The 26,227-nt window shown below is 40.0% G+C and overlaps 1 protein-coding gene across 1 annotated transcript in view; it reads right to left on the minus strand.

Annotated features, from left to right (window-relative positions):
• Positions 1–26,227, minus strand: part of Cdk17 (cyclin dependent kinase 17) — a 72,117-nt gene that overhangs the window by 19,449 nt on the left and 26,441 nt on the right. The window contains exons 2-6 of the mRNA XM_050145760.1: positions 10,205–10,351; positions 7,305–7,469; positions 5,203–5,336; positions 3,737–3,862; positions 351–407 (exon numbers count right to left, since the gene is read on the minus strand). Of these exons, the coding sequence (XP_050001717.1) occupies positions 351–407; positions 3,737–3,862; positions 5,203–5,336; positions 7,305–7,469; positions 10,205–10,322 (600 nt within the window). The 5' untranslated portion in view covers positions 10,323–10,351. The remainder of the gene's footprint in view (positions 1–350; positions 408–3,736; positions 3,863–5,202; positions 5,337–7,304; positions 7,470–10,204; positions 10,352–26,227) is intronic.

Consider the following 26,227-nt stretch of genomic DNA (forward strand, 5'->3'; position numbering starts at 1 on the left):
GACAATTGATTCCATCCAGTTTTGCTGTCATTTCAGAATTAGGTATATAATCTTTTAGATGATAATATCTAAAACCTGGCCGGGTGGTGGCGCACGCCTTTAATCCCAGCACTCGGGAGGCAGAGGCAGGTGGATCTCTGGGAGTTCGAGGCCAGCCTGGTCTACAAGAGCTAGTTCCGGGACAGGCACCAAAGCTACAGAGAAACTCTGTCTCGAAAAAAACAAACAAACCAAAAAAAACAACAAAAAAAAAATCTAAAACCTGTATTTTTCTAAGCTGGCAGACATGGACTAACTGGCAGTTTGGGTAACAAGAAAATGTCTTACTCTAAAAGCAAAAGAATACTCACCTCTCCAAGCTTTTCCAATTTGATGTAGGTTTCCATTTTCCCAAACCCAATTTCCGACTGAAAGCAAACAATTATGAATTTAGCATCTATTCTTAAAACTGTACTTCTTTTAACTTCTAATCTATTCTAAAAAGTATGAAATTGTTGAACACCTGTCAAGCTTTAAAAATACTTTTGATATCACAACATCAGAAGGTTTAAAAATAGCAAAGTTTATAATTAAAACAGTCTAAATAAGAACCGGCTAATCTTCTGTTAATGAACATTTAAACCTCTGTAACGTTGAGGCAGCACAGACATTTGAAGCCCTGATGAATCTGAGGACTTCCCTCACAAAGCTGTTCTTAGACTTCTGTTTCAATGATACGTAATGATATGCTAAAAAAAAAAAAAAAGCTACGTCACTACTTAATTTGGTTTTAGCAAACGAGAATTTTTAGTCATTGGTTTATTAATTAATGACTAAGAATGTTTGTTTTCGCATTCCTAAAGATTTTTGTATGCATATGTGCTTTTTATGAAAAAAATAGAAGAATCAAGTTTTAGAACCATAATATCCACCCTTACTTATGACTTGGCATTAAGGGTTTACTTTTTGTAATCAACAATGCTGAAAAATGAGATAAAATTTCAATAGAAACACTTTCTAAATACAAGTGAAGTTTCAAGTTTCAATTTAGAAAATGCAATAAATATCCAAATATCTGGTATGGAGCAGCCTGATCTGAACTACCTCTTACGTAAAAGTTTATGTAAAAAGCTAATTGCCGAGATCATAGAAACTGTATCAAAATGTTTTATACATGGGTATCCTTAGAATTTAGATATTATAAATCAAATGGCAATGAATTTTTCTTATCTCCTTTTACAGAGTGAACACTGAGAATAAATTCAAACTAGAATGAACAATACAGTGAGCATCACTGAAATATTTTACATATCACCTATAATGAAAGGCACCTGGGAAAACCTAACTTTAAGCGTAGAGCCTTTTCCTCTCAGGAACAGTGATTTTTTTTTAAACTTGTCTGTTTATAGTGAATGAATGCTACTGTACTCTGTAAACATCCAGTACACTGTGGTCCAGCAGTGACGATGACAAAAATATTGAGGCTTGCTTTCAAGACTATATAAGGTACTGACACCAATGACAACGAGCTAAGGACCACATAAACAAATGTCTAAAAGTTACTATAATAACAAATACACATGGAATAAAATAGAACAGATGCACCAAAAATTAATGTTGCAAAGAGTTGCTCTTATTCTCCCTCCCCCCCCAACAAAAGCTGAGGACCAAACCCAGGGCCTCAGGGCCTACCACTGAGCTAAATCCCCAATCCCAAGAGTTGCTCTTTAGAGAATGAAATACAGTGATATTATTAGTATAGATCACACACACGAATACATGTGCCCAAATTCACAAACACATACACATTCCAGTACCATATATACACACAAAGTAACTACTGTCAACAATAATTATATATGTCAAAATATCCAGTATATTTTAAATATTCCTCACAAATATTTAGGTGACAACTATGCTGCCGACTTTAATCAAAGCACATGTACACTGTACTGAAATGCCACCCTGTAAATAGCAGGATATGTGCCAATTAAAAAGAAGCAAACATCTATAAGAGAAAGTGAATGCTAAAGTGACATTCGGATCCAGTTCATCCATAAAATAAACAGCACTACTGGGTTTCATCCATGTAGATAACCAGGAAACCTGACAGAAGGACTCACGCTACTGAACTAGCTGTCAGGTCCCAGATACAGAGAAGGACACACAATCCCAAGCCCCTTAAGAAACTTGCAAGTTAGTAGGCTCAATGATTACATCCAAATAGCAATTGGTGAATCTTTAAATGGAATTTTTAGAAAACTTTGCCTGCATTTTTATGTTAAAAGTGACAGATTCACAATAAATACAGTTAGCAGCTTGCTGGCACCCTGCAGAAAGTACTCAGCAGATGAGACACAAAGCTCATTCGTTCGTCGTTCACCCAGGACAGTGCCGGGTGCTAAGCACACAGGAACACATACAGCGTTCCCACTTTCCTGCGTTGGCCATCTGCAGCGACTTCTACCAGACATTGCAATAACAATCAGAAATGGCTCTAGAAGCCTTACATTTTAATACAATATTAAGACTCCATAATGTGCTCTTTATACAAATGAAAATTTCTATGGTAATTTATTTCAAGAGAATAATTCATTACTTTAAGAAATAACTTTTCACAGTCTCAGCAAGCCTGTACAGAAGTCTAACACACTCAAGAAAGATAGGACACTTATACAATTGTGCACCATAAGACAATGAGAACAGACTATTACTACATGCAACAAAACAGATGAAACACAGACTTAACAATGAACGAAATAAGGTCACTACAAAAATACATTCTGTATATTTATATACAAGCTGTGATTTTATAATATCATAGAGACTTTGTATAATACACAATTTTCTTGCATATTTGCATAAACACATTTTATAACATATATTTATAACTACATATAGTTCAAAAGGTGAAATCAGAGTAAGCAGGAGACAGATACAGGTGTTGTAGAAGATGCTTGTGATCCCAGCACTTACGGAGGCTGAGCAAAGTAGATGAGTGAAGGCACCTGGTTTACACAGCCAATTCCAGACTACCAAGTCCCTCTCTCAAGAAAATAATGTCAGACAGTATTAAGTACTTTCAAAAACAAATATCATCGTGTCTATGAATAGTAAGAAGGCTCAGATATAAAATCACCCTATGAAGAGTATACTCAAAACAGTGTGACCAAGTATATAAAACTAATCTTCGTTATCAGAAAACAGGGATTATGGGTAAGTTAAGGAAGGAGGGGTATCAAGTAAAGAGAAAAGTAACAGAAAGTGTCTAGAAATTTCATTTATTCGTCTGGGTACTGGTTACACGAGTATGACAAGACCATAAAAATACAATGAGCTGACTTAGAGTCTGGGTACACTGCTGTAAATGTATCACCAACACACGGCTGCACATCTAGTCCATATGGTACTCATATATCCAAAAATCAGATATAACTTAAGTCCGGCTCCAATATACCTTTAAGTGTAAAAAATGACAAAATGTAGACAATAATATAATAAAACTAAGTGAGTGCCTTAAAATTTACATATAAAAATAAACTTCAGGGCTGGGGGTACAAATGAGTGTAGAGCAGTTGCCTAGCACAAGCAAAGCCCTGGGTTTAAGAAAGTTAAGAGGCAGGAAAGGATGGGAAGAGAGAAAAGGAAGAGCGGGAGGGGAAAGGAGGGGGAAGGAGGGACAAGCAGGAACCAAGAGTTACACTCCAGAAAGGCGAACGAGCGGTCCTAGTGGCCCAGCGCAAGGCCAGAAACTTACTAAGGAAGCTCTCCGGGACCTGCGGCTCATGGGCTGGTCGAAGGGCGGGCTGCTGATCTGCAGCTTCTCCAGGTACCCGTCAGGTATCCTGATGTCTGCAGGAAGGGACAGCCGCTTATTCAAGTCCTGCACAGACGGAGAAGCCAGGGCATTAGACCAAGTAACTCAAGTTTTCTTGCAATTCCATAATCACTTAAGCTCAAAATATTTCTGCCATCAAAGGCAAATAATGCGGTCTTACAGGAATGGTTTTAAAAGGCTCAGCACTTTCTTTAGCAAATCTAAGCTGAACTTTACTTTGAGATCACACTCTATGTAGAAGGAAGCAGTCTAAGACAGAGTGCAATCGCTAAGTGACCAGAGGACAGTCTGTAGGAATCAGTTCTCTCCTTCCAGCACATGGGCCCCAGGGACTGAACTCAGGCTACGGGCTTGCCGGCAAGTGCTGCTACCTGCTGAACCATCTCTTTAGTCCCCTAAAGTGTTATTTTGAAACATGCTCGGTATCTTTGCAGAAAGCTTTTTAACTTACAAGATATACTGAAATAATAACAGTCATAACAAACATCTGTTCATAAGACTACAACATGCATTTTTTAATATTTATTTATGTTTATGAATGTTGTATCTGCATTTATTTAAGTATGTGAATCAAGTGTGTGCCTAGTGCACTCAGAGGCCAGAAGGGAGTACCAGGTCCCCTAGAACCACATGGGCACCGTGAACTGGACCTGGGTCCCCTGCAGGGCCACCAAATAGTCTCTGTTGCTAAGCCACCATGCAGTTCCCAACTCTCTCTTCTTTTACATGGAGAAATAACTTAAATGTGCCATAGGGATGTATAGGTGTAGAGAATCATCTTTTACATGGAGAAATAACTTAAATGTGCCATAGGGATATATAGGTGTAGGGAACCATACAGGAGAGACTAACAAAGTAGAAAACAAGCTGGCTCTGGTTTATTTATGCCTCTTAGAATTAAAACTTAACATGTAAAAACTAAAAACTGCCCAGATGACTACTAAAAAGGTGTGATTAAGAAAACGGTTTTCTACAGAATGTGAACTGTAATTAATGTATAGTTGTCTTGGGGCTGTAATTAGAAAAAAGAAACATTCAGACTCCAGATCACTAGGCACAGGGACTCTTGGGTAAGGGCCATTCGCCGTCACGAAAAGTCACCTCGGCTGCTGGGTTCCCTCGGCTCTCCATGTGCCAGCGTTCTCCTTCAGAGTCTCTTTCTGCTGCCCCGGACCTGGTTTTTGTTTTTTCACCGTGTGTGTGTGTGTGTGTGTGTGTGTGTGTGTGTGTGAACTGTGCCTGGCACATAGTAGACACTCAATTTGTTTGTGAGGGGAAAAAAGGAAAAGTTTCAAATAAGCATCTATTGGCGCCATCTGTGTGCGTGCTCCTTTAAAAACACCACTATCCAGACAAAGGCATATCTGCATTCTGTAAACACTCACCTCCATTGAGATCCGTCTGTGTATACGGTTTCTGAGGCAAACGCCGGTAGGTGACTGGACTTCATCAGATGATGTCCCAGACGCTTGGTCACTCTCACCATCTGATCCCATTTTCAGATTTTCATGAACAATATCTGTGGCAGAAAAGGAGGCATTGTCTACCTTTAAAATACAGATCTTATCTATTAATATCTATAATTCCTTATCATTACAGGTTAAAACAGAGGCAGTCAACAAGGGAACTTCACTACTTTGCTTGTGGGTTAAAGGACTTTACTGAAACGTGAAGAATATTAAGAACTAAAGAATATTTGCTTATTCAAGTTTTGTGTCACTCACTATGAAACTGACAAAGGCATAATACACTTCTACATTCTGCCTATACTACTAACACTGCCAATAGTACCACCTTAACCCTAGACCAAGAGTCTCAAGAACAGATTTTTTTTTTTTTTTTTTTTTGAGATGGGTTTACTCTGTGTAGCCCTGGCTGCCCTGGAACTTACTCTGTAGATCAGGCTGGCCTCAAACTCACAGAGATCCGCCTGCCCCTGCCCCTTGAGTGCTGAGATTAAAGGCATGTGCCACTGCTGCCCAGCAAGAACTGATGTTTTTATACTGCTCCTGAGCTAAAAATGTTGGCCGCATTTTGAAAGGCTTCTGCCCACAGGGAAAGAATATGCAACAGTGACTACAGCCATAAAACCTAAAACATCTGCAAACCAACCTCTTGTCTACACAACCAACAGAACTACAAGCCAAGACCTGAATAGATAACCCCTTCATGGCTGACTTCAAATCATCGGCACAGTCTTACTGGACATGTGACGTGATAGAAAGAACTGTGCAACAGCACACCGTTATTCAGTATTATCCCATACTGTTGACACGCGATGCACAGAACTGTGCACACCACTACACAGTAATATCACTCTGACACGCGATGCAAATGAACCCTCGGAGAGTAGATAATCTCAGACAGCAGTAAAGCGGCTAAAGGGTAATGACTGGAGTACTCGTTATCTTTGTTCTTTAAGTTGAGCCGCTTAACTCTAAACCTGCACAACTGAAATGTAACAGTAGCGATGTCTGACAACCAGCTGTAGCAATCATCTCCCATGAACCAGCGAGGGGACTCTGGCACCCCATTCTTTCTTTTGTGCTGCACCGACAGGGATAATGGCACATTTCTCACAGATGAAACCACATTGTCTGGAGACTCAGTCTTAAAATTACTGAGACGAGCCAGAAAGTAACCTTCTGTGGTAAGAAATAAAGCAAATGGTATAATAAAATACTCAGGAACTTTAGTAACTACAGTTATCCAATGGGACAGTAAAACAGCTATGTTTAAAGTGATTTTTAAAATCAAAACATAATACACCACTAACAAAAAAGATCAGAGACATGAATATACAAAAACTCGCAGATTTTTTTTCTAGATATTTCTAAGGACACAAAGGCAAAAGAATAACAAATCAGGTGACAATCTATTTCTTGCACTGGATCGTTATGTGGTAATGACTTAAAGAGCTACTGAAGGGTGACTATGTATTATGACAGTGTGACTATATATCAGTATACAGTTTGACTAAAAACTATGACACAGTGTGACTATATACTAGGATACAGTGTGACTATATACTAGGACACAGTGTGACTATATATACTAGGACACAGTGTGACTATATACTAGGACACAGTGCAACTACATACTAGGATACAGTGTGACTATATGCTAGGATACAGTGTGACTATATACCAGGATACAGTGTGACTAAATACTATGACAGAGTGTGACTATATACTAGGACACAGTGCGACTACATACTAGGATACAATGTGACTATATACTAGGATACAGTGTAACTACATACTAGGATACAGCATGACTATATACCATGACACAGTATACAGGTGAACACTAGCCACAGCCTGGAATCTTTCGTCTGATTTTTTATAAAGGTTGTTCTGGATGAACAGGTGTGCAAACACTATTGCCCTATAGCACTGGCACTCCTCCATATTTCTTTCTTAATACAACTCACAACCAGTGTACATGTTTTACAATCAGAAAGTTAAATGTAACAGAAGCACATTACCTAATCTGCTTCCATTCCTGGGCATTGCCATGAAGGAACCAAGGCTTCCTCCAATGACACTGTGGGGCCTTCGCAGTGGCGGCTTCTTGAAGGAGCCCGTGTACTGGTGGAGGAAGGAATGCATGCTGTGGGACGTTGGAGGCCTGCCATTCTTCACAATCGGCTCTGTGGTTCATGGCATCCAAGAATCATTCCACAGTCATCGCCAGAGTCGGGATCGCATGAGAAGGGTTAAAAAGACAAAACAAAGCAAGAGTTGTAATAGAGATCATTGACATGGAAGCTCACTTCTTTGCTAGTCAAGACGCTAGAATAAAAATTATTTCTATGAAAGAATATTTATAGAAAATATCTTAACATTTTAAGTTGATCCAAAGACCAAAACTGGTTAACAATCACTAATATACCCCGCCAAAATTTTTATTATCAAATTACTTATATCTTGAAATCATTTTGATACTACTTCATGTGCTGCCCATCTTGCATGTGCCTCGTAGTCAAATGTGCTGTAGAATATAACACATGTAATCCTTACCTAAAGAAATCGAAACCTCTATTTTAGACGTTCAGTAAGACAAGTCAGTTAGTGAATAAAAAAGGTATACTTAAGCGCTTATCATTACGGAGGCTGAGACAATTGCTCCAAATGGTATTTTGTTATATAAATAATTTTTAAACAAGCAAAGACCCATTACCGAGCAGAAATATCTGACAATACAGTACATCAGAATCAGCTATCCGTGAGGAAGAATCTTAGCAGTATTTTGTTCTGACACCTATTTCAATTTCATTAAGTATACCTCCCAAAATATAATAACTCTATGCTTAACTTTTAGAGGAAATGAAACAAGTTAATTTTTGACAGTTTTTAAAAACAAAATTCTTAGGGCTGGCAATACAGCTCAGTGGTATAGTGTTTGCCCAGCAGGTGTGAGGCCCCAAGTCCAATGCTCAGTGCTACAAACATATAAATAAAACAAAACATAAAATTTTCTCAGAGTTATCTTTCACAGTAGGTATTTTAGAAATAATATCTTACACCTCCATTTACAATTTTAAATTTATGTTTTAATAAAGCTGTTCTAAGTTAGGGTCAGTATGTGTAGAGTGGCCAAGATTAATCTTATTTTTACAAACTGACTTCAAATTCAATATGTAAAATTTAGGATTCTTCTTTCCTGGATTCAATCCACCAATCAATGTGCAAACATTCTAGCTACACAATGTATTGTGAATTACAGTTATAGCAGAACATCTTAAACTGATTTTAAGCTTCAAAGTGTGATACAATTATTAAAACTATAGAAATCTCTCAAATTCCAGTTGAGAAGAAAAACATAGATGATAATCAAAGGTGCCGTGTATTACATTTTTCTAAGATATTTATATAATTACAGCCCTACAAGGGTGAACTTCTCCATTTTGTTACAACACACATGACGGCCACATGCCTACATAGCATGAAAGTGTATCAGGGCTCCTGACCTCGCTTGTGATCAATCTAGAGATCAGAAATCAAAAACCTGTCTGTGGAAGTTTACTGAGAGAAGTTATAAACTATATCACTTATTCCTTCAGCCAGCATGGACACTGTTTCAAAGTAGATAAAGACCGCTTCTGCCTGCGGATCAAGATGTAGAACTCTCAGTTCCTGCTCCAGCGCAGTGTCTGCCTGCACGCTGCCATGAATACAATGCACTAAACCTCTGAAGCTGTAAGCGAGTCCCAATTAAATGTTTTCCTTTATAAGAGTTGCTGTGGTATGTGTCTCTTCACAGCAGTAGAAACCCTAACTAAGACAGGAGTTGGTACCAGGTGAAGGAATATGAACCTTGGGACTGTGGATCAAAGCAGGTGAATGCTCTAAGCGCTGCTTTTGGGCCACTCTAGTAGGAGTATAGGAGATGGCGGTGCTGAGGGAGATTTGAACTGTCGGGGGAGGGGGGGCAAACTCAACAGGTTTCAAAGGAGAATTTTAGTATGTTACCTAGAGACTGTTCTTGTGATATTTTGGTGAAGAAGGTGGCTGCTTTTTGCCCTTGTCTGAAAAGTCTGCCTGAGACTAAATTTAAGAGTTTTAGATTAATCAGTGAAGGAAATCTCAAAACAGTCTAGTATAGACTCTGCCGTGTGATTATTAGTTTAACTCTAATGAAAAGGAGCAAGATGAGAAAGTAAAAACAAGAAATGTATAATTTAATGAGGAGAAAAGGAGTGCCAGGAAGAGGAAAGGAGCTACGTCTTGTGTTCTAGGAGATAAACAGGATAAGAAATGGTCGCTAGGACATGCCTCGGGTGATTTTGGCTTTGATTCTATAGCCTTGTTCTAAGATTTTCACCAATCTTACATTTTAATTCACTCAACAAATTCTTCAAATTTTTACATTAAAATTTGTGTACCTTGTGTTGGAAAAAGCACTGTCAAATGAAAGATCATGTTTTTGTCTTTGTTATAAGTGTTCTCAGTGCTATGAACGCACTGTGGTACCTTAAGAAAACAGTAAATTCACTTATCCAATCAATCTTGTAATCTATGGAGACAGTCAATGCACACCTAGAATGCTATAAAACTACGATAAAGCTACAAACAAGAATTTTATAAACATATTCGTCACAAAATATTTAAATGCTAGTTTACAAATAGTTATTTAACAATCACTATAATTTTATAGACTTTACTCTTATTTAAGAACTAATAAAATAGAAAGGTATTCACAGGAGCAGGAGACCAAGGACATTGGCAGTGTATCTCATTTGGGATGAGAGCAGAATATGGCATTAGTCAAGCATATTCAAGTGAGTCTTGCCCCCCTCCAAAACAAACAAACAAACAAAGGCGCCAATGTTCGGCTGTTTACATGGTATTTATGAGGCAGTTAAAGCCTCATGCCCGGCATTACCGTTGTCTTTGCTGCTGCTCTCCTCCACTGTCATCTGCTCGGCCAGCTCGGACAGGGATTCATCGATCGTCTGGCTTCCCCTGAGCGTGAGGGACAGTCTCCTCTTAAACTTTTTCATCCTATCAGCTGGACGTAGCGTGAAAAGTTCTGAAAGTGAAGAGCAAACAAAAAGGGAAATTTAAGTATTTTTTATTGCTCAAGAAAAATGTCACTCTGGGCTCATAGGGAATCTTTAAAAGAGGAATATATTAAGGATGCCTCAATTCCAAAAACATCACAGAATCTACACTTTTTGTTTAAAAAGGTGTAATTTGATTAATGTTATATTTAGTTGGCATCAACAGAAGGAGAAAATTCCATTAAGGTCCACAGAGAGACCTTAAGAATGAGACCTGCAGAAATGAAAACTCCCTAAAGCATGCCCTCTGGAAACTGCTAGCAAGAAAATGCACTGTTTGTTACTTTGACGCGTAGGTTCCATCACAAGTCTCAGCCATCAGTCAGGTAAGAGTCAGATCTGTGTCTTCTCCCACTTTCATGGTAGGAAAATCGCTCAAAGACTTTCCCCAAGCAAACCATCAAACACGAGGCAACAGAACCAAGACTCAGAGGTGAGATTTTACCACTTACCCTTGCTTTTAAATTGTAACAGTTATGAAATTCTGTAGCATACAAACTGCATGCTACAATTTACAAGATGTCAAATGTAACTGGCAGTATTTTTTCCCATCTCACTAGAGTCAGTTAAGTCTGCTAAGTGAAAAACAAGGCACTTGTTCCCTTAGCCAACTCAATAGACCTGTGCCTTCTTTTTTAATTGCTCTTTAGGGCCCACAATAAGCAAACTTACCAGATCACCTTGCAAGCTATGAAGGTTATTCTAAATAAAACAAGGGCCTTTACAACACCTCAAATGCTAAAATAAGCCAGCTATGTCTTCTCTATGTGTTTTGTTAATTTCTCATTCTAAGGGTATACTCTAGGTCTGCCGAGCAGATGACTTATGGAAAGATTTTTTGTTTGCTCAAAGGCTGGGAAACAGAAACACAAATTTATGACTGATAATTTCATATTTGACCATAACCCTGCTATGTATTTACTCTAATTTTACGACACTGCCATAATAAAATACAAAACTACATACATTAAAAGGCAAGTATTGCAACTATAATCTAATATGGTTTCTGTTCATTTCCAAGCTCTAAAATCTTAAGATAATATGCTGGTTAATAAGTCTAAAAAGCAGCCACGGGATAGCCTGGTCTGGTCCCGATACGTAAACAGCCAAATTGGTGTTGAATAATGCCTAGTAACTCACCCTCCAGTTTACCATTCATCCTCCTCCTCCTCCTCCTGTGTCTAGCCTGTGACGACATCTATCTGCTTTTCAGTTATAGAACCCCCATGAGATTCTTTTCCATAGATTCCAGTTCTCTAGGGAAGGTCTCAGCTTCAGCCTCCATTTTCATGAACATAGGAATCACCATATGGTAAAGCTCCTGTCTATAACCCCAGCGGCTGTAGAACCTGTTGATCTGTTTCTACTGTCGGGACTTTCCTCCTGTGGCTGTGCAGGTGGCAAAGTTCACTGGATGCCAGACGCTGTACGTGAATGACGATGAGAAACTGGAGCAGTGGGCCGGCTCCAGATGCTGCCATCTCCCCATCTCCCTCTTTCCTAGCTCACTGTCCAAGTAGAACAGATCAGGAGACGATCACAATCCGTGAAGGACAGAGACCGCTGCAGACTGAATCTCTGACCCACCCCGGCGTTATCGTCACTTTCATGGGAAGGCCCTTCAAGTCTCCAACTGGAAACCCAGGGTCAGAATAGGAGCAGCAGTACAAACCAGTGGAGGCTCTGTTCACTGTCATCAGTAGGTTTGGGCTCTTCTCTTATGTCCTGTTCAACCTTTATCTTCCCACTGAGAACGGTTTAATGGTAGTCAACTTTTAAAGACTCACAAGCAGCAGAAATACAGTGTCTCTGTCCCTCCCCTCCTCAATCTCTACCCAAGTTTGGAATGACTGAGGGCTCATATACTTCAAAACCGTCTCACTCCCTTACCACTTCCACAGCTTCAGCAGGACTTCAGTTCGCTTAAAGCTACCCCACCATAGGCAAAATAGAGGTTGTGGTGAGGGTCAGACACAACAATATACAGATGTCAATAGGAGGCAGTCCAGCAAGCTTAAGCTGGTTCCAAAGAAACACGCTAACTGTAGGCATGCCCTAACTATGCTAAGTGTAGACGTCCTAAATGCTATCCTTTTCACTTCTGATAGCTGCACCTTTGGATATAGCTCTGCCATGACAAATAGTAAGTCATCTGTTTCAACATTTTAAATATTTAAGGTGACTAAGTTAGTCATTCTCAACTATCATTTTGTTTCTCTAAGACCGTTCGCTAGAGCTAAGCATGGTAGCGCACACCTATAGCCCCAGCCCCTGGAAGGCTGATTGATGACAGGACAGCGTGGGTTATACGGTGAATTCCCAATTAGACTGCAGATACTGACTGAGACCTCAGACACCAAAGAACAGCAATAACAAAAAGGTCCACACTACAGAAGCCCTCTTTCAAGAAGGTTCAGGAGCACTAGGTCCAGCAGAAAGGTAACTAAGAAGGCTTAGTTACTACATCTGTGAGAGGCTCCTGGACGAAAACCTGGAAGCCCTTGGAATATTGCACTCGATCTGAGTGTCTCCATAATACTTGAAACGAAGTCATACTGGATAATTATTGTCAGTGCTCAGGACCAAATGCAGCACCTCATGCATGCGAGGCAAGTGCTCATAAGCCAACCCTCAAGCCAACTTTTCAGACCCCACCACCTCTAACGAAGTCATATGGTCCCTAATGTCTGCCTAACTACATAGCATCACTGCAGAACCCAACATAACATTTTTTTAAAGTTAGCAGACAACAGTCTTGCCTATTGCTCTAGAAGAAGGATAAAATAATCAAGTGTTGGGACCAATTGAGTCCTGGCCTTCAGCTGCTCTTCCCTGCTAGCGCCTTCTAATTGAAGTTACTAAAGGCTGTGCCTTCCCTAGAGGATCAGAGGATGGGATTTTCACCTGTTGGCCACTGACTGCTGGGTATTTAAGCCTCCATGGTGCTATTAAAGAAGGGCTTTGTACCAGTGATTGGAGGTCTGTGTGTCTGTCTGTCTCGGTGTGTGTTTTCTCAACCTCCAGCCCCTTGCCTGAAGCTCACGAACTGGATTCTAGAGAATGGTGCCCGACAATAAAGCATAGGCTAGATGAATTATATATGGATTCTGTATTACAGCACTGAGTTTAGCTAGCCAAACTATGGGCCAATGTGGCCAGTGAGAACCTACAAAGTGGTCAGCCCAAACAGACTTACGTGGCAAATGTAAAATATAAGTGTGGTATAAAAACAAGAATGGAAAACATATTCACAATTGTAGACAAGGTCATGTAAAAACAACTAACATGGAGGTTCCAGAACCTAGGGAAAGAGTGGAACGTGGGAATTATTAACAGATACAGAATTCCAGTCTTTCCAGAAGAGGAACCCAGGGATGGACAACAGTGGCAGCTGATGCTAACACAGAACATTAAACAGATCTTGGGGTTTAAGTAGATGAGGAGATCTAAGGCTTACGAGAGGAGATGTGAATGACTTCTTACTGCAGCGCATCTGAGCAGCACTGTGCATCAGGGAAGGGTCCCTTTATTCACAATTAACAATGGTACAAATTAACATGTATTTTGCCATCAAACAATGAAGACTGTTCTGGTAAATACATAAATAAGTTGAGCACCAGGGACATGTGGGACCCCATCAAGCACACACATGACTACCAGCATCATGATAGTTCCTGAAGGGCAGCAAAATGGAAACAAATACATTTTTAAGATAAATTTTGGCCCCCAATTTTCCAACTCTGATGTCAAGGACATTAATACACAAAAACTAATAAGAATAAACACTTTATTATTTTCTTTAAGCTTATTTTTCAAACAGATTTGTTACTAGCCAATAGGTTAAAATTTAAAATATTATTAAAACCCGACTTTAAAATCATCAAAATACAGATACTTTCTCATTGTGAATAATCAACTGACTTGCAGGTGGTAAGTCCCCACAAGGGGTTTTTATTCTAAACAGCTGTTCGGTTTCAGTGACTTCAGAAAGTAATCTACTGGAAGTCACCTGATGCTTCTGACCGTCGTAGTCTCACTCAACAGAGCCAGGGAGCGGCTGTGACTACGAGAAGAGGTGCCTTGGCTGACACACTATAGACAAAATGAATAAGCCCACTGAAAAGAAAGCACAGGACAAAGAACACCAGAATATCATTTCATAGATGAAACAAAGTCCCTTTTAAATTATGCACTCCAGCTACATTTACTTTGTTAAAAAAAAAAAAAAAAAAGTGACTTTTAGGGGCTGGAGCCATAATAGCACTGGCTGCTCTTCCAGAGGACCTGGGTTCAATTCCCAGAACCCACATGGTTGTGGCTCAACCCATCCATAACACCAATCTCTGGGATCCAGGGCCCTTTTCTGGCCTCCAAGGACACTAGGCACACACATGGCACACAGATATATATGCAGAAAGAACACAAATATACACAAATAAATAAATTTTAAGAAATAACTTTACTCATAAAACCAGAACTTCACTGAAAGATAGAGTCATTTTAAAACGCCTGCTCTAATGATTACCTCCTGAACTTTAAAACCAATCACTATCTACGGTGGATGAGGAAATACTGCTACGTGACAAAAATCTAAATTCCTCTACTATAATTCTAAAATAAATCAATCCTCCTTTCTTTGGTGACTCCACTAAGTTATAACCCTGCCCAAGACTGATATTTTATCAAAATAGAACCTTGGATTGGTAATACTTCTACAAAACTCAAAATAAAAGTATTGCTTAGATCAGGAGAACTCAAATTGTGGATTGCAATAATAGTAGCAAAATTACAGTTATGAAGTATCGATGAAAATGTTATAGTTGGGGGTGACCTTAACACAGAGAACTGTATTTAAGGGTACAGCTTTAGGACGGTTCAGAACCACTGGCTTAGATAAATATACACAACATTTTTATTGCATGCAAAAGACTGAAAGATGCATTCATGATAGTTACTGATTAGGCAAAAGCAAGAAGAACACATGAAAAGCTAGTGCCAATGTCTGTAGAGTTGGAGTCACAGATATTAGCTAATGCATAAATACACATAAAGACATGAATAACATGTAGGGATCAGTAAGGCTGTGTATGTCAAGACTACCATAATTCTGTGCAAGTTATCAAAAACAGTGGGTAATAAGCTTGGAAAATATTGTGAATAAATAGATAGGCATAATTAACAATTAATAGATTAAAAATCTGAAGAGCATCAATGACATATTTTAATAATAAAAAGAATCCTAAGGACAATAGGCTTACTGTCTTCAGTCCTGTGGCAGAGTAACTATAATCCTGGGTACTGGCTTCACAATGGCCTTTTTTCCTTTACGATTTGATTTTGTTATTATTTTAATTATGTGTTCCCATGTGTCTGCTGTGGAGGCATGTGCACATGCTGGCAGAGGTCAGATCCCTACTATTGCCATACAGGGGTTGTGAGCCATCAGAATAGGTAAGGCCCTAGTCTGCAGAGAGTATAGATCATACTGTTCAGACATACAAACATTTCAAAGAAGGTCTATTAAATGTTCCTCAGCCTAGCAATTAAAGGATTTGTCTACAGCCACTGGGGTTACTAAGAAGAAGGGGGGCCTAGTAAGAGGACTTAGGTCACTAAGGGTGGGCTATCAAAAAGCTAGCACCGACCATTTTTTTTTCTCTTTCTCAAACTTGGTCATGAAGAAAATGATCCTCCTCCACCAAATGCTCCTACCAGGATGGATTGCCTCACCATTAAGTCCTAAAAGAAGAGCCAATAACAGCGTGAGACCACCAAAACTGTGAGCCGACACAACCTTAAGTAGCTAAAGTATTCTGCAATAGTACCAGAAAGCTAACACAGTAATTATAAATTTGTTGATTTATAGTTAGATGGAGGTAACCTATATTAATGGAGGGTCAAAGAGAAATGACATTAAGGTCTATTACAGATCATGATGGAGGAATCAGCAAAGGAATGTGTGTTAAATTATAAGATGTATGATAACTTCAAAACCTGGAAACCGTGTGTGTGTGTGTGTGTGTGTGTGTGTGTTTGGGGTTTGTATTCCCATATCCAAAAGTACCAATGATGAAAGTACATCAAAAAACACGGGGTTAATTTGTGGGCCGGTGAGGAGGAAGGGAAGCTTGAAGATTTACTTAGAAGCAGAGCACAACACACAGAAAGCTAAGAAACGACACAGCAGACAGATTTCATCCTTCTCTGAATACCTTAAGAAGGTTGGGGAAGATGTGCCAGGAAGAATGAGTAGGTTCCAGGAAGCAGAGGCAGGAGAATCTCTGAGTCTGAGGAAAGCCTGGTCTTCAGAGTGAGTCCTAGGATGGCCAGGGCTACAAGGAGAAACCCTATCTCTAAAAACAAACAAAAAGAGAAAGATCAGGTTCGATCTCTGGAAAACTGAGGTGGGAAGGCCCGGGAAAGCCTCAGGAATGTGGATTCTAGAGGTGTTTCATACAACTTATGACATTAGGATCCAGTTTCAAGTTCTGAGGAAGTTTGGATGCCAGCTGCTAAAATAAGAATCTCCCTTCTAGCAAGGTATCTTTTTTCATGGCTTCTGCCCTCCACAATGATCTGCAAGCATGTGCATTAGTTGGAAGTCACTGTGCACCTTGTGTATATAGATCTTATATGAAGCACTAGGTAGAGAAAAGAAAAGCCCAGCACCATCATCCTTGAGATGAACAATACAGAACAGCAAATAACGGAAGTATGATGACATACGCCCAAACACCTCTGGGACCACTGAAATGGCCACCGGACAGATACACGGAAGCAGCCTCCCATACTGCAGAGACTCAGTAACTCAGACGGCCTAACATCATCCCAGCACTTGGGGTTGGCAACGGTCTATTACTCTGACAAGTACATTAGACAGACTTTGATAAAAGACAAACATCACACGTATAATTTTAACAGATTTTTCCTATATTTTATTACGTGTGTGTGTGTGTGTGTGTGTGTGTGTGAACACATGTGTGCAGAGCAGAGGACAACGTATAGAAGTCAGCTCTCTCCTGCCACCACTGGATTGAACTCAGGGACTCGGCCTGGGTGGGCAAGCACCTTTACCAACTGAGCCAGCTCACCAGCCCCAAGAATTTACTGTAAATGGCTAACTAGGAACTGGAGAACTAAGAGGGAAAAAAAAAGGAAGAGATGAGTTATTACAGAACCAGAAATCACACATAACAGAAGGAAACAGAGAGGAAGTAGCTGGAATTATTACAATTCAGGGCCTTGAAACAAGCTGTATGAAACTGAACCTCTGAAAGGAGTCAGTTGTTAGCAGGACACTGGAAGCCAAGAGCTTGGAGAAGGGCCCACAATGGCCACATGCAAATCCCTGAGGAGGACATGACTATGCAATGCTCATTTTATCTGAGATATGACGAAGGCGGTTCTATGAACATGCAAAAACTGCACACTGGAACCACCGGCCACCCTGTTCCTGCCAGGGAAGAGCTCCATGCTGTGGACAGGGAAAGGAAAAGAAGTGAACAAAAAGAACCGTCTCTGTCCCTCCTGATCACCTCCCACTTTACCCAGTCACACTTCCTCTGGCAGAGTGAAACAAAGGACTGGAGCAAGAGAGAAACGGTTTCAAGGCAGTCTGTAGGACGCCTGCTCTGCACAGCTCCAGCTCAGCATGTGTGTCCGAGGGTGTGAGAGCTGGATGAGATGGATTAACAGTCAGAACCATCTATATGACCTTATTTCTCCATGTTTATGCACTTACAGGAACACCATGCAAATATCTGGTTATAAAAGTCTACTTAAGACTGTTATTTTTCTTATGAATTCTGAAGTAATTATATTAATAATACATATCAAAATAATGGTAACTGCCTTAATAAAACCAAACCTTTAACAAAAATAACCTTTTCTAAACTTCATAGTAAAAAAGTATGGATCTTAAAAAACAAAGCCAGAAATTCAAGAACTGGAAAATGCTTAAGTCTCAATTTGGCATCTACATGGAAACTTGAAATTCCCATCTAGGCAGCATTCATCAGAGGAAAAGATTAGCATGGATTAGTGCAAGGTCTGACTTGTTACGATTTTAGAGGAATCCCATTCCAATACTTCTAAGCAGAAAACATTTTTCCTTTAAACTAAGTCTTATTCGCCCTTGTAGCTTAACTAGCTATATTTAATGCTTGTCATTTAAAAAATATCTCATACAAAATCTAAGGTATCACCAATTACAGATCACAACACCATTGCAAAAACTGGTAAGAAAAAAAATGCTCTAAGTTAAGCACATGTTTATGAGTCCTTTCACAGATGCTTAATAACCAGGGAAGAAGCTGGTTCCCCCTTACATTAATAAACCATTGCAGTGTTAAGGAACTATCACTAGAATAGGCTTATCTATAAAGATCATCATAGAAATGGCTCACAGATAAAGTCCCTTATATACAGTTTATGGAAATGTCACCAATTATTATTATTATAATTCCAAGATAAGCGTCTGCAGAGGGGTTCCATACAGTAAGTCAAGGATTCTATGAAATGCTACTTATGTATGTACGCTATTTTAACTAAAAAATACAAGACACTTTTTCAATTTGCACATCTGAGCAATGCTGAAGCTCACAGTGTAGGTGACCAAGTAAGTTCTATTATGGCAGCTCCCTGACTTGCAACCCCTTAAGACAGTAACCAAGAAGGTAGCTCACATCAATGTAGTCCTAGCACTCGGAAGGCTGAGGCAAAGGATCACTGGTGTGGGAAGTCCTTCAGTATATGTGTTGCTTTTATTAGTTAATGAATAAAGAAGCTGTTTGGACCATGACATGACATTATGTTTGGGCATAATAGAGCAAAGCAGGAATTCCATGCTGAGATTGGGGAGAAAAAAAGCAGAGTCAGGGAAAGGCCATGTAGCTGCCAAAGGAGAAAGACGCCCTGGAATCTTACCAGTAAACCAGAAGCCTAGTGGTAAATTACAAAATAATAGGAATGGGTTAATTTAAGATATAAGAGTTAGTTAATAAGAAGCCTGAGCTAATAGACTAAGCAGTGTTTTAATTAATAGTTTCTGCATGATTATTCACATGTGGGTGGCCGGGAACGAATGAGCAATCTCTGCCTACAATCACCCACAAATCTTAGTCCCATCTGAGCTACATAGTGAGTGTCAGGCCATCTGGATTACAAAGTGAAAAAAACACCACCACCAAAAGGTACCTGGGAGTGACAACAGGCCAGTAATCCCTATACTCAAAAGAGGGAGGCAGGAGGATCAAGAATTCAAAGCTGGCCTTGCTACACAGTGAGCATCTACGGGCCAGCCAGGGGCTACCTGAGACTCTAGCTCAAAAGGACAACTTCTTTGGAACTTCATACTGAACCACTCAGGTAAAAGCATAGTTTTGCTACATGTAACTTCTTTCCTGGGCATAACTCCGAGGCTATTCATGTTGCTGTGCAGTTTTTCACTGCTTACCCGGAATCCATTTTATGAATATGCCATATTTTCCTCTCATCTTAGCACAACCTTCTCTGGGGTAACGTTTACATGGTTTACCTCCTTTTACTACACATTCTGCATTTATGCTTTGTCAAGAGTGCAGAGTTGGGTTTTGGCTTTTTTTTACCCAGCTAAACTCATGCATGCTAAGCCTGTATTCCAACAACGAGCTGTCTCCCTAGTCCTTCCTTCCACCCAAGGGTTCAAGCCCCCTGCACTAACTGACTGTACAAGACCGCCTGCCGTATTTCCCACTTGCGGTCTGTTCCACTCTCTGACCTTTGTCTTCATTTTTGCACTAGTAGAGTACTGCAGTGTTGTTACACATTTTCTAGGGTTGTGATATTTTTTCAGCATTAGTGATTACTGTAGAAGACACAAAAGTCTTTGTTTACCGTCTTTTCTGAGGTTAAGATCTTACTATGTAGCCCAGGCTGACCTTAAACACATAATCCTTCCTCAGCCTCTCAAATGTTGAGATTACAGGCATACATTAACACATACTCGATTTATAAAACATTTAAATTATACTGCCCACCAAAACTAATAGTAACTCATGCTTGTTTAAAGTTAAGTAGCTAAGGCTAAGATTTTAAATTATAAAAAGAAGGGGATTAGAAAGATAGCTCAACAGAAAAACCCTGTCTCAAAAAACCAAAAAACGAAAGAAAGGAAGGAAGGAAGGAAGGAAGGAAGGAAGGAAGGAAGGAAGGAAGGAAGGAAAGAAGAAAGATGGCTCAGTGGTTAAGAGCACTGGCTGCTCTTCCAGAGGCCCCGGGTTCAATTCCCAGCACCCATATGGCATTATTATTAATCATCAAAGAAATCTGAGTTATACTTAGTGAATTAGAACAGAGTTAAAGTTATTAATTAAATAATTAAGGGGAAAGGGCGATCTACGACTTATAACTTGGAAACTGGTCACCATACTCAGTTGCTTATCAGCAGAGCAATTTATAATGTCCCATAAGTGACATTATCTATCTTATCAGGCAAGTAAGAGAAGGAACACAGTTGAAATGTCTACTAAATAACCCTTAAAGATGGGCGCAGTGACTCATACCTGTAATTCCAACACCTAGGCTGAAGTAGAAGGACTGCCGTGACTTCAGGCCTAGTCGGGGCTAATGCAGAGTTCCAGGCTATCATGGACTACAGAGTGCTATTCTGTCTCAAAAAATAAGCAAACGGACAATAAAGTCAACCTTTATAGTGACCACAGGGATGTTCAGAGAATGAGAGACCTAGACTTATCAAAGACAAGCATGAGTTTAAGAATGTATCCGTCACAGTGAGGGTAAAGCACTCGGTGGTAACTCTGCTGAGCAAATATGGAGATCTAAGTTTGGATCCCAGCACCCACATAAAAGCCAGATGCAGAAGCAGGCATTTGTACCCCAGGGATGAGGATGCAGAGTCAGGCTGACCATTGGGAGCTTTGAGCTCCATGAGCGATCTCCTCCCCAGAAGTAAAGTGGCTAGAGCAACTGAGTTAGAAGCCAAATGTCAACTTCTAGTTTACACACACTGAATGTCTACTTCTGTCCTACACACACACATACACACTCACATGCACACTCCCATGCAAATATGAGTATCAAGAAAGGTGGTGGTGGTACACACCTTTCATCCCAGCACTTGGGAGGCAGAGGCAGGCAGATCTCTGTGAGTTCAGGCCAGCCTGGTCTACAGAGTGAGTTCCAGGACAGCCAGCGCTATTACACAGAGAAACCTCATCTGCAAACACTACCCACTCCCAAAATAAGAAAGGCAAACTCTGGTTCCCTATGAGCGCAGACCTGTTGCCCCCTTGCCCAGCACTCCAGGGGACGGGTGGGTTTAGCTCAGCCCCAGTTCTAGTTTAGCTGCTGCGTCCACAGAGGCTCCAGGAAGAGTACAGCACAGAGAAGAAAAAAGAGAAACTCTTTCCCTACCCAACATGTAACAGCAGCCTCAGGATACTGCTCCTCTCACACTAAAGGAAAGCTACAAGGCCTGCCTGTGTACGGAATCACCAGAATGTCACGCTCTTTTACGTGGCTCTCTGCACCCTGGCATCCTGTGGCTAGACTGGGAACTGACAAGAGCGCTCCTTCTTTCCAAGGTAAGAAAGAGGTTACCCCGGGGTCAGGAGCTTCTCATGTGGATTTAAATTGTGTTAACTTGCTCTGCTCGAAGATGAAAGCAATCATGAGCAGATCAATGTGCTCAGCAGCTGCTTAGTCAGCTGCTTCAGAGTGGGCAGCCAGCACAACCGCTCTGCAGCCCTCTCTGGGCACCATGCCTCAGAAAGTTGAGTGCAAGCCAATCCCATTACTACTTATTCCTAAAGGGTATTTTCCACTCCTCAACTTATTAAGGGAAAAAATAGAAAATAGCCTCCTTTTATAGTCCAGTTGTGGAAGTATTTTATGTTTTAATTTGAACTGGAAAACAAAATATTTTGACACTTCTATATGAAGCCATTGTTTTGGTCAAGAGTCCAAGGGTCTACCCTAGAAACACCAACTGAAGAAAATATGAGAGGAAGCCTATCTCCCCTTCATCCCCCAAAAAAGTTCAGAAGGAGCCTGGAAAGGAATAGAACAGTCTCCCAAGTCCTAGGTGACTACAAAATCCTTAAAAAACAAAAAAAAACAAAAAGCAGCAAGAATGTAGTTTTACAACACTTGCTAGCTATTACAAGGTGTACTAACTACAAAATGTATGTATTATTCCAACTGCACTATAAAATCTATGTTAAAGTTTTCAAAAATGTACTTTAGTCTTACCATAAACTTAAGTTAGAATTCAAGAGAAATATGCTGAAACTAGAAGGCGTAGTCACCAAAAAGAAAAGAAAAATTAGTGAACAGATTAACTTAGGACCAGCCTAATCTAGGTAGTTCAGATGCGCACACGCATGCACACACCACACACACACACACACACACACGAGAGAGAGAGAGAGAGAGAGAGAGAGAGAGAGAGCGCTAATCCTTTTAAAATAAAGCATCACATGTGCTCACCAGGCTGTTCCTAGATGAAAGCCTGGATCCCCAGTGAGAACTCCTTATATAAATAGGCCCCACCCCGACAAACACCCTTTCTAGCTGATTTCATGAGGAGCAGAGGGAAACTTGCAAACAGGCATGAAGTAATCAAGCTCGTTCGGAAGTCTATAACCTTCCCAGACATTTAGTTGTCTCCCTTACATCTAATTCCAAGACTTTTTTCCCCCACAGATCTTACTCTTCATACATTAACATTTCTCTAGCTTAGGTCGTGTGGGATTGAACTGTGTGAATACAGTCATGAGTAAAGCTGACAAACACCTAATGGGACAAAAATTCAGGTCAAAGTAGACAGCAGTCTCTTCAAGGGTTAGCATTAGATATGCCAGAGTCACCAGACTTACAGGGGAAAAGTCACACAGCAGACCAGGGCTGTGAGGAGGTTCGACCACACCCACTCATGTAAAGACTCTGATTCCCCTTACTCATTTATAGGCGCATTTGAGGAGGTGAGAGAGAGCAACCATGGACATCCTCGCCTCCCACCGTGTGTCTCAGGGATGGCGCTCAGGCCAGCGGCTCAACAGCAAGCGTCTTTACCCACTGAGCTACCTCACCAGCCCTAAATCATTTTTAAAAACAATGCCCCAGTGATCACTGCACTTTGTCACTAATACTACCTAAGATACTTCATTCAAATATTAAACACATAACAAGTCTCTTAACTGAAGAACAAGCTCAATGGAAACTTTCTAATGCAATGTTGATAAACGGTAATGAGGGATCTCTGCAATTTTAAATGATGTAATGGAAAAAGGGTAAGTAGGAAAAAAAATTCAATATTCCTTGCAGTTATAACGTTCCTTTCAGTCCATCGTCTTTAATATAATACATTTTATGTGAGGGTTTCCTTTTCAAAAATAAATTCAATTATGAATCTCAAGAGTTTTCTTAAGCAGTTATCGTTGAAAACTCTTTAATTACTAAGATCTACAGCTTATCTTATAAAGTAATAAAAATAATGCTAAGTCTGATCTGGTGTTACAAATCAATTTCTGTCCATCATGTTGTTTGATACAATTGTTTTAAAAACAGTATGATTTAGATGTGATCAGAGTACAAGTCACCGGGTGTGCAAGCACACGGAAAAAGAGAAAAGCCATCATTTAATCACAGTAACAATGCTCAAGATATTCAACCAAGAGAGGATCTGTGGGGAAAATATGAAATCTTTAAAACTACAAGTTCAACCTATCAATTTGAAACTCAATTTAAGGTACCATCAGTAAACTAGACCTTGTAGAAGAAAGAATTCCAGGAATGGACAAAATGTTGAGGAACTTTAACAGGGAAATATAAATAGGAAGAGGGAGGGACAGAGAGAGGAGGAAGGGGAGGGAGACAGAGTAAGCATAAGAGAGAACAAGAAACATCTGAGACCAAGACTCTTGGGACAGCATAAAGAGACCTAAAGATGTGGACTGGCAGCTCAGTAAACCCAGCCAAGGAAATGATGGCAGAACATTTCCGAAATCTTAGGAAGGAAACAGACTTTGGATGTCGTAGTTACAGATGTACTTAACCCCCTACGCCCCACTGTAGCTAAACTAGCTCTGCCCAGAGTACAGAACATAGACAATGCTGAAAGCCACGAAGAAGTGTCAAGTTCCTAATAAAGGCAAACAATCAGACTAACATCTCTCAGCAGAAATCCCAAGGGCCAGGAGAGTATGGAGTGATGTTATTTCAAGTCCTGAAACTAAACTGGCACCCAAGATTACTCTATCAAACAAAGCCAACCTTTAAAATGAAAGAAGAGATAGACCCCCCCCCCCCATGAGTGTCAAGCAATTCTCGACCACTAAGCCAGTACTCGAGTGCTGAAGAAATAAGTTTACTGGGACAATACATGGATTAGGGAGGAAAAAAAATCAAACATTATTAATAATGCACGCCAGCCAAGTTCTAAGGTGAAGAAGAAAACCATTAGCACAAACTTTGTCTAATGACCAACTGTAAATGGTCTTAACACTCCAACTGAAAGATAAAGACTGCTAACTGAATTACAAGCAACAGTCTTTGGATGTCCCCTACAAAACCTCAGCCCACTGGCACAGACACTCAGACTGAAAGAGAAAGGAGAGGAAATTTGAGGCAAATGAAAATGAAAAGGAAGCACAAGTAACCGCACTGCTATCCAACAGGGCGGCTTCAAATAAATCAGAAGAGCTACGGGGCACTCTGTAAATTAAGGGAATGCTCCAGCAGGAAGACACAATAGCTTCTGAATATGTATGCACTGAGTATCAGCACACCCAATTCTATAAAACAAACACTACTGGACACAGAACAACATACAGGTCCAGATACAGCAAAGTAGGAGACTCCTATACCCCACTGTTCTCAAAAGATAAGATAAAGTCAGACTGGAAAAAAAAAAAATTCAGTTAAACTATACCACATACCAAAAATTTAACAGATTATCTAAAGAATATTCCACCCAAAAGCTGAAGTAGACATATTCTTCACAAACAGTCCATAGAACTTTTTCCAAAACAGATCCAATCTTAGGACATAAAGCAAGTCTTAAAACATAAAAGGACTAAAATAATTTGTCATCAGATCATAAGGGAACAAGAATAAAAATCAGTAACAAGAGTAATGATACAAACATCATGAGAAATGAACAATAAAATGTCTGCATGATCAGTAGGGCAATGACAAATCAAGGGGGAATCTGAAATGTCCTTAAAACAGCAAGGGCAACACAGAGAAACCTTGTCTTCAAAAACCACAATTGATACATAAACGAGGACTGGCAGGACTGGTCAGGATGATCAAGGTACACTGTGACCACCACAGACCAAGTGTGGTAGTGCATGCCTTTAGTCCCAGCAGAAGCCAGCCGGATTCCAGGCCAGCCTGGTCTGCAGAGCGAGTTCCAGGACAGCCAGAGCTACACAGAGAAACCCCGTACTGAAATAAACAAAACCAAAACAAAAGAAAAAGAAAAAAATATGTCATCAAGAAGCACATTATGGGGTGGGTGAAAATAGCTCACAGGTTTGTTTTTGGTTTCTTTTGAACACACACACAAACACACACACACATGAATTTGATCCTCAGAATCCGAGAGGAAAGTAAGAATTCCCCAAACTATTCTCATATAGACGACATTTGACACCCCATGCAAATTCTCCCAAACTAAACAGAAAAAAATAAATAAAAATAAATCCATTGTTTTATACAATTAACATGTTAATAATTTTTAGCTTAAATTGAGGCACTTCCTTAGTCATTGATTTCCCTTGCAATAGTAGTTACAAATTCCAAGAAAAAGGCCTTTCAAACATAGTTTTAGGTAAAACCACATC

Source organism: Alexandromys fortis, unplaced genomic scaffold (genome assembly GCF_014885135.2).
Source record: "Alexandromys fortis isolate MF-2015 unplaced genomic scaffold, M_Fortis_MF-2015_v1.1 scaffold_50, whole genome shotgun sequence".
NCBI lineage: Eukaryota > Metazoa > Chordata > Mammalia > Rodentia > Cricetidae > Alexandromys > Alexandromys fortis.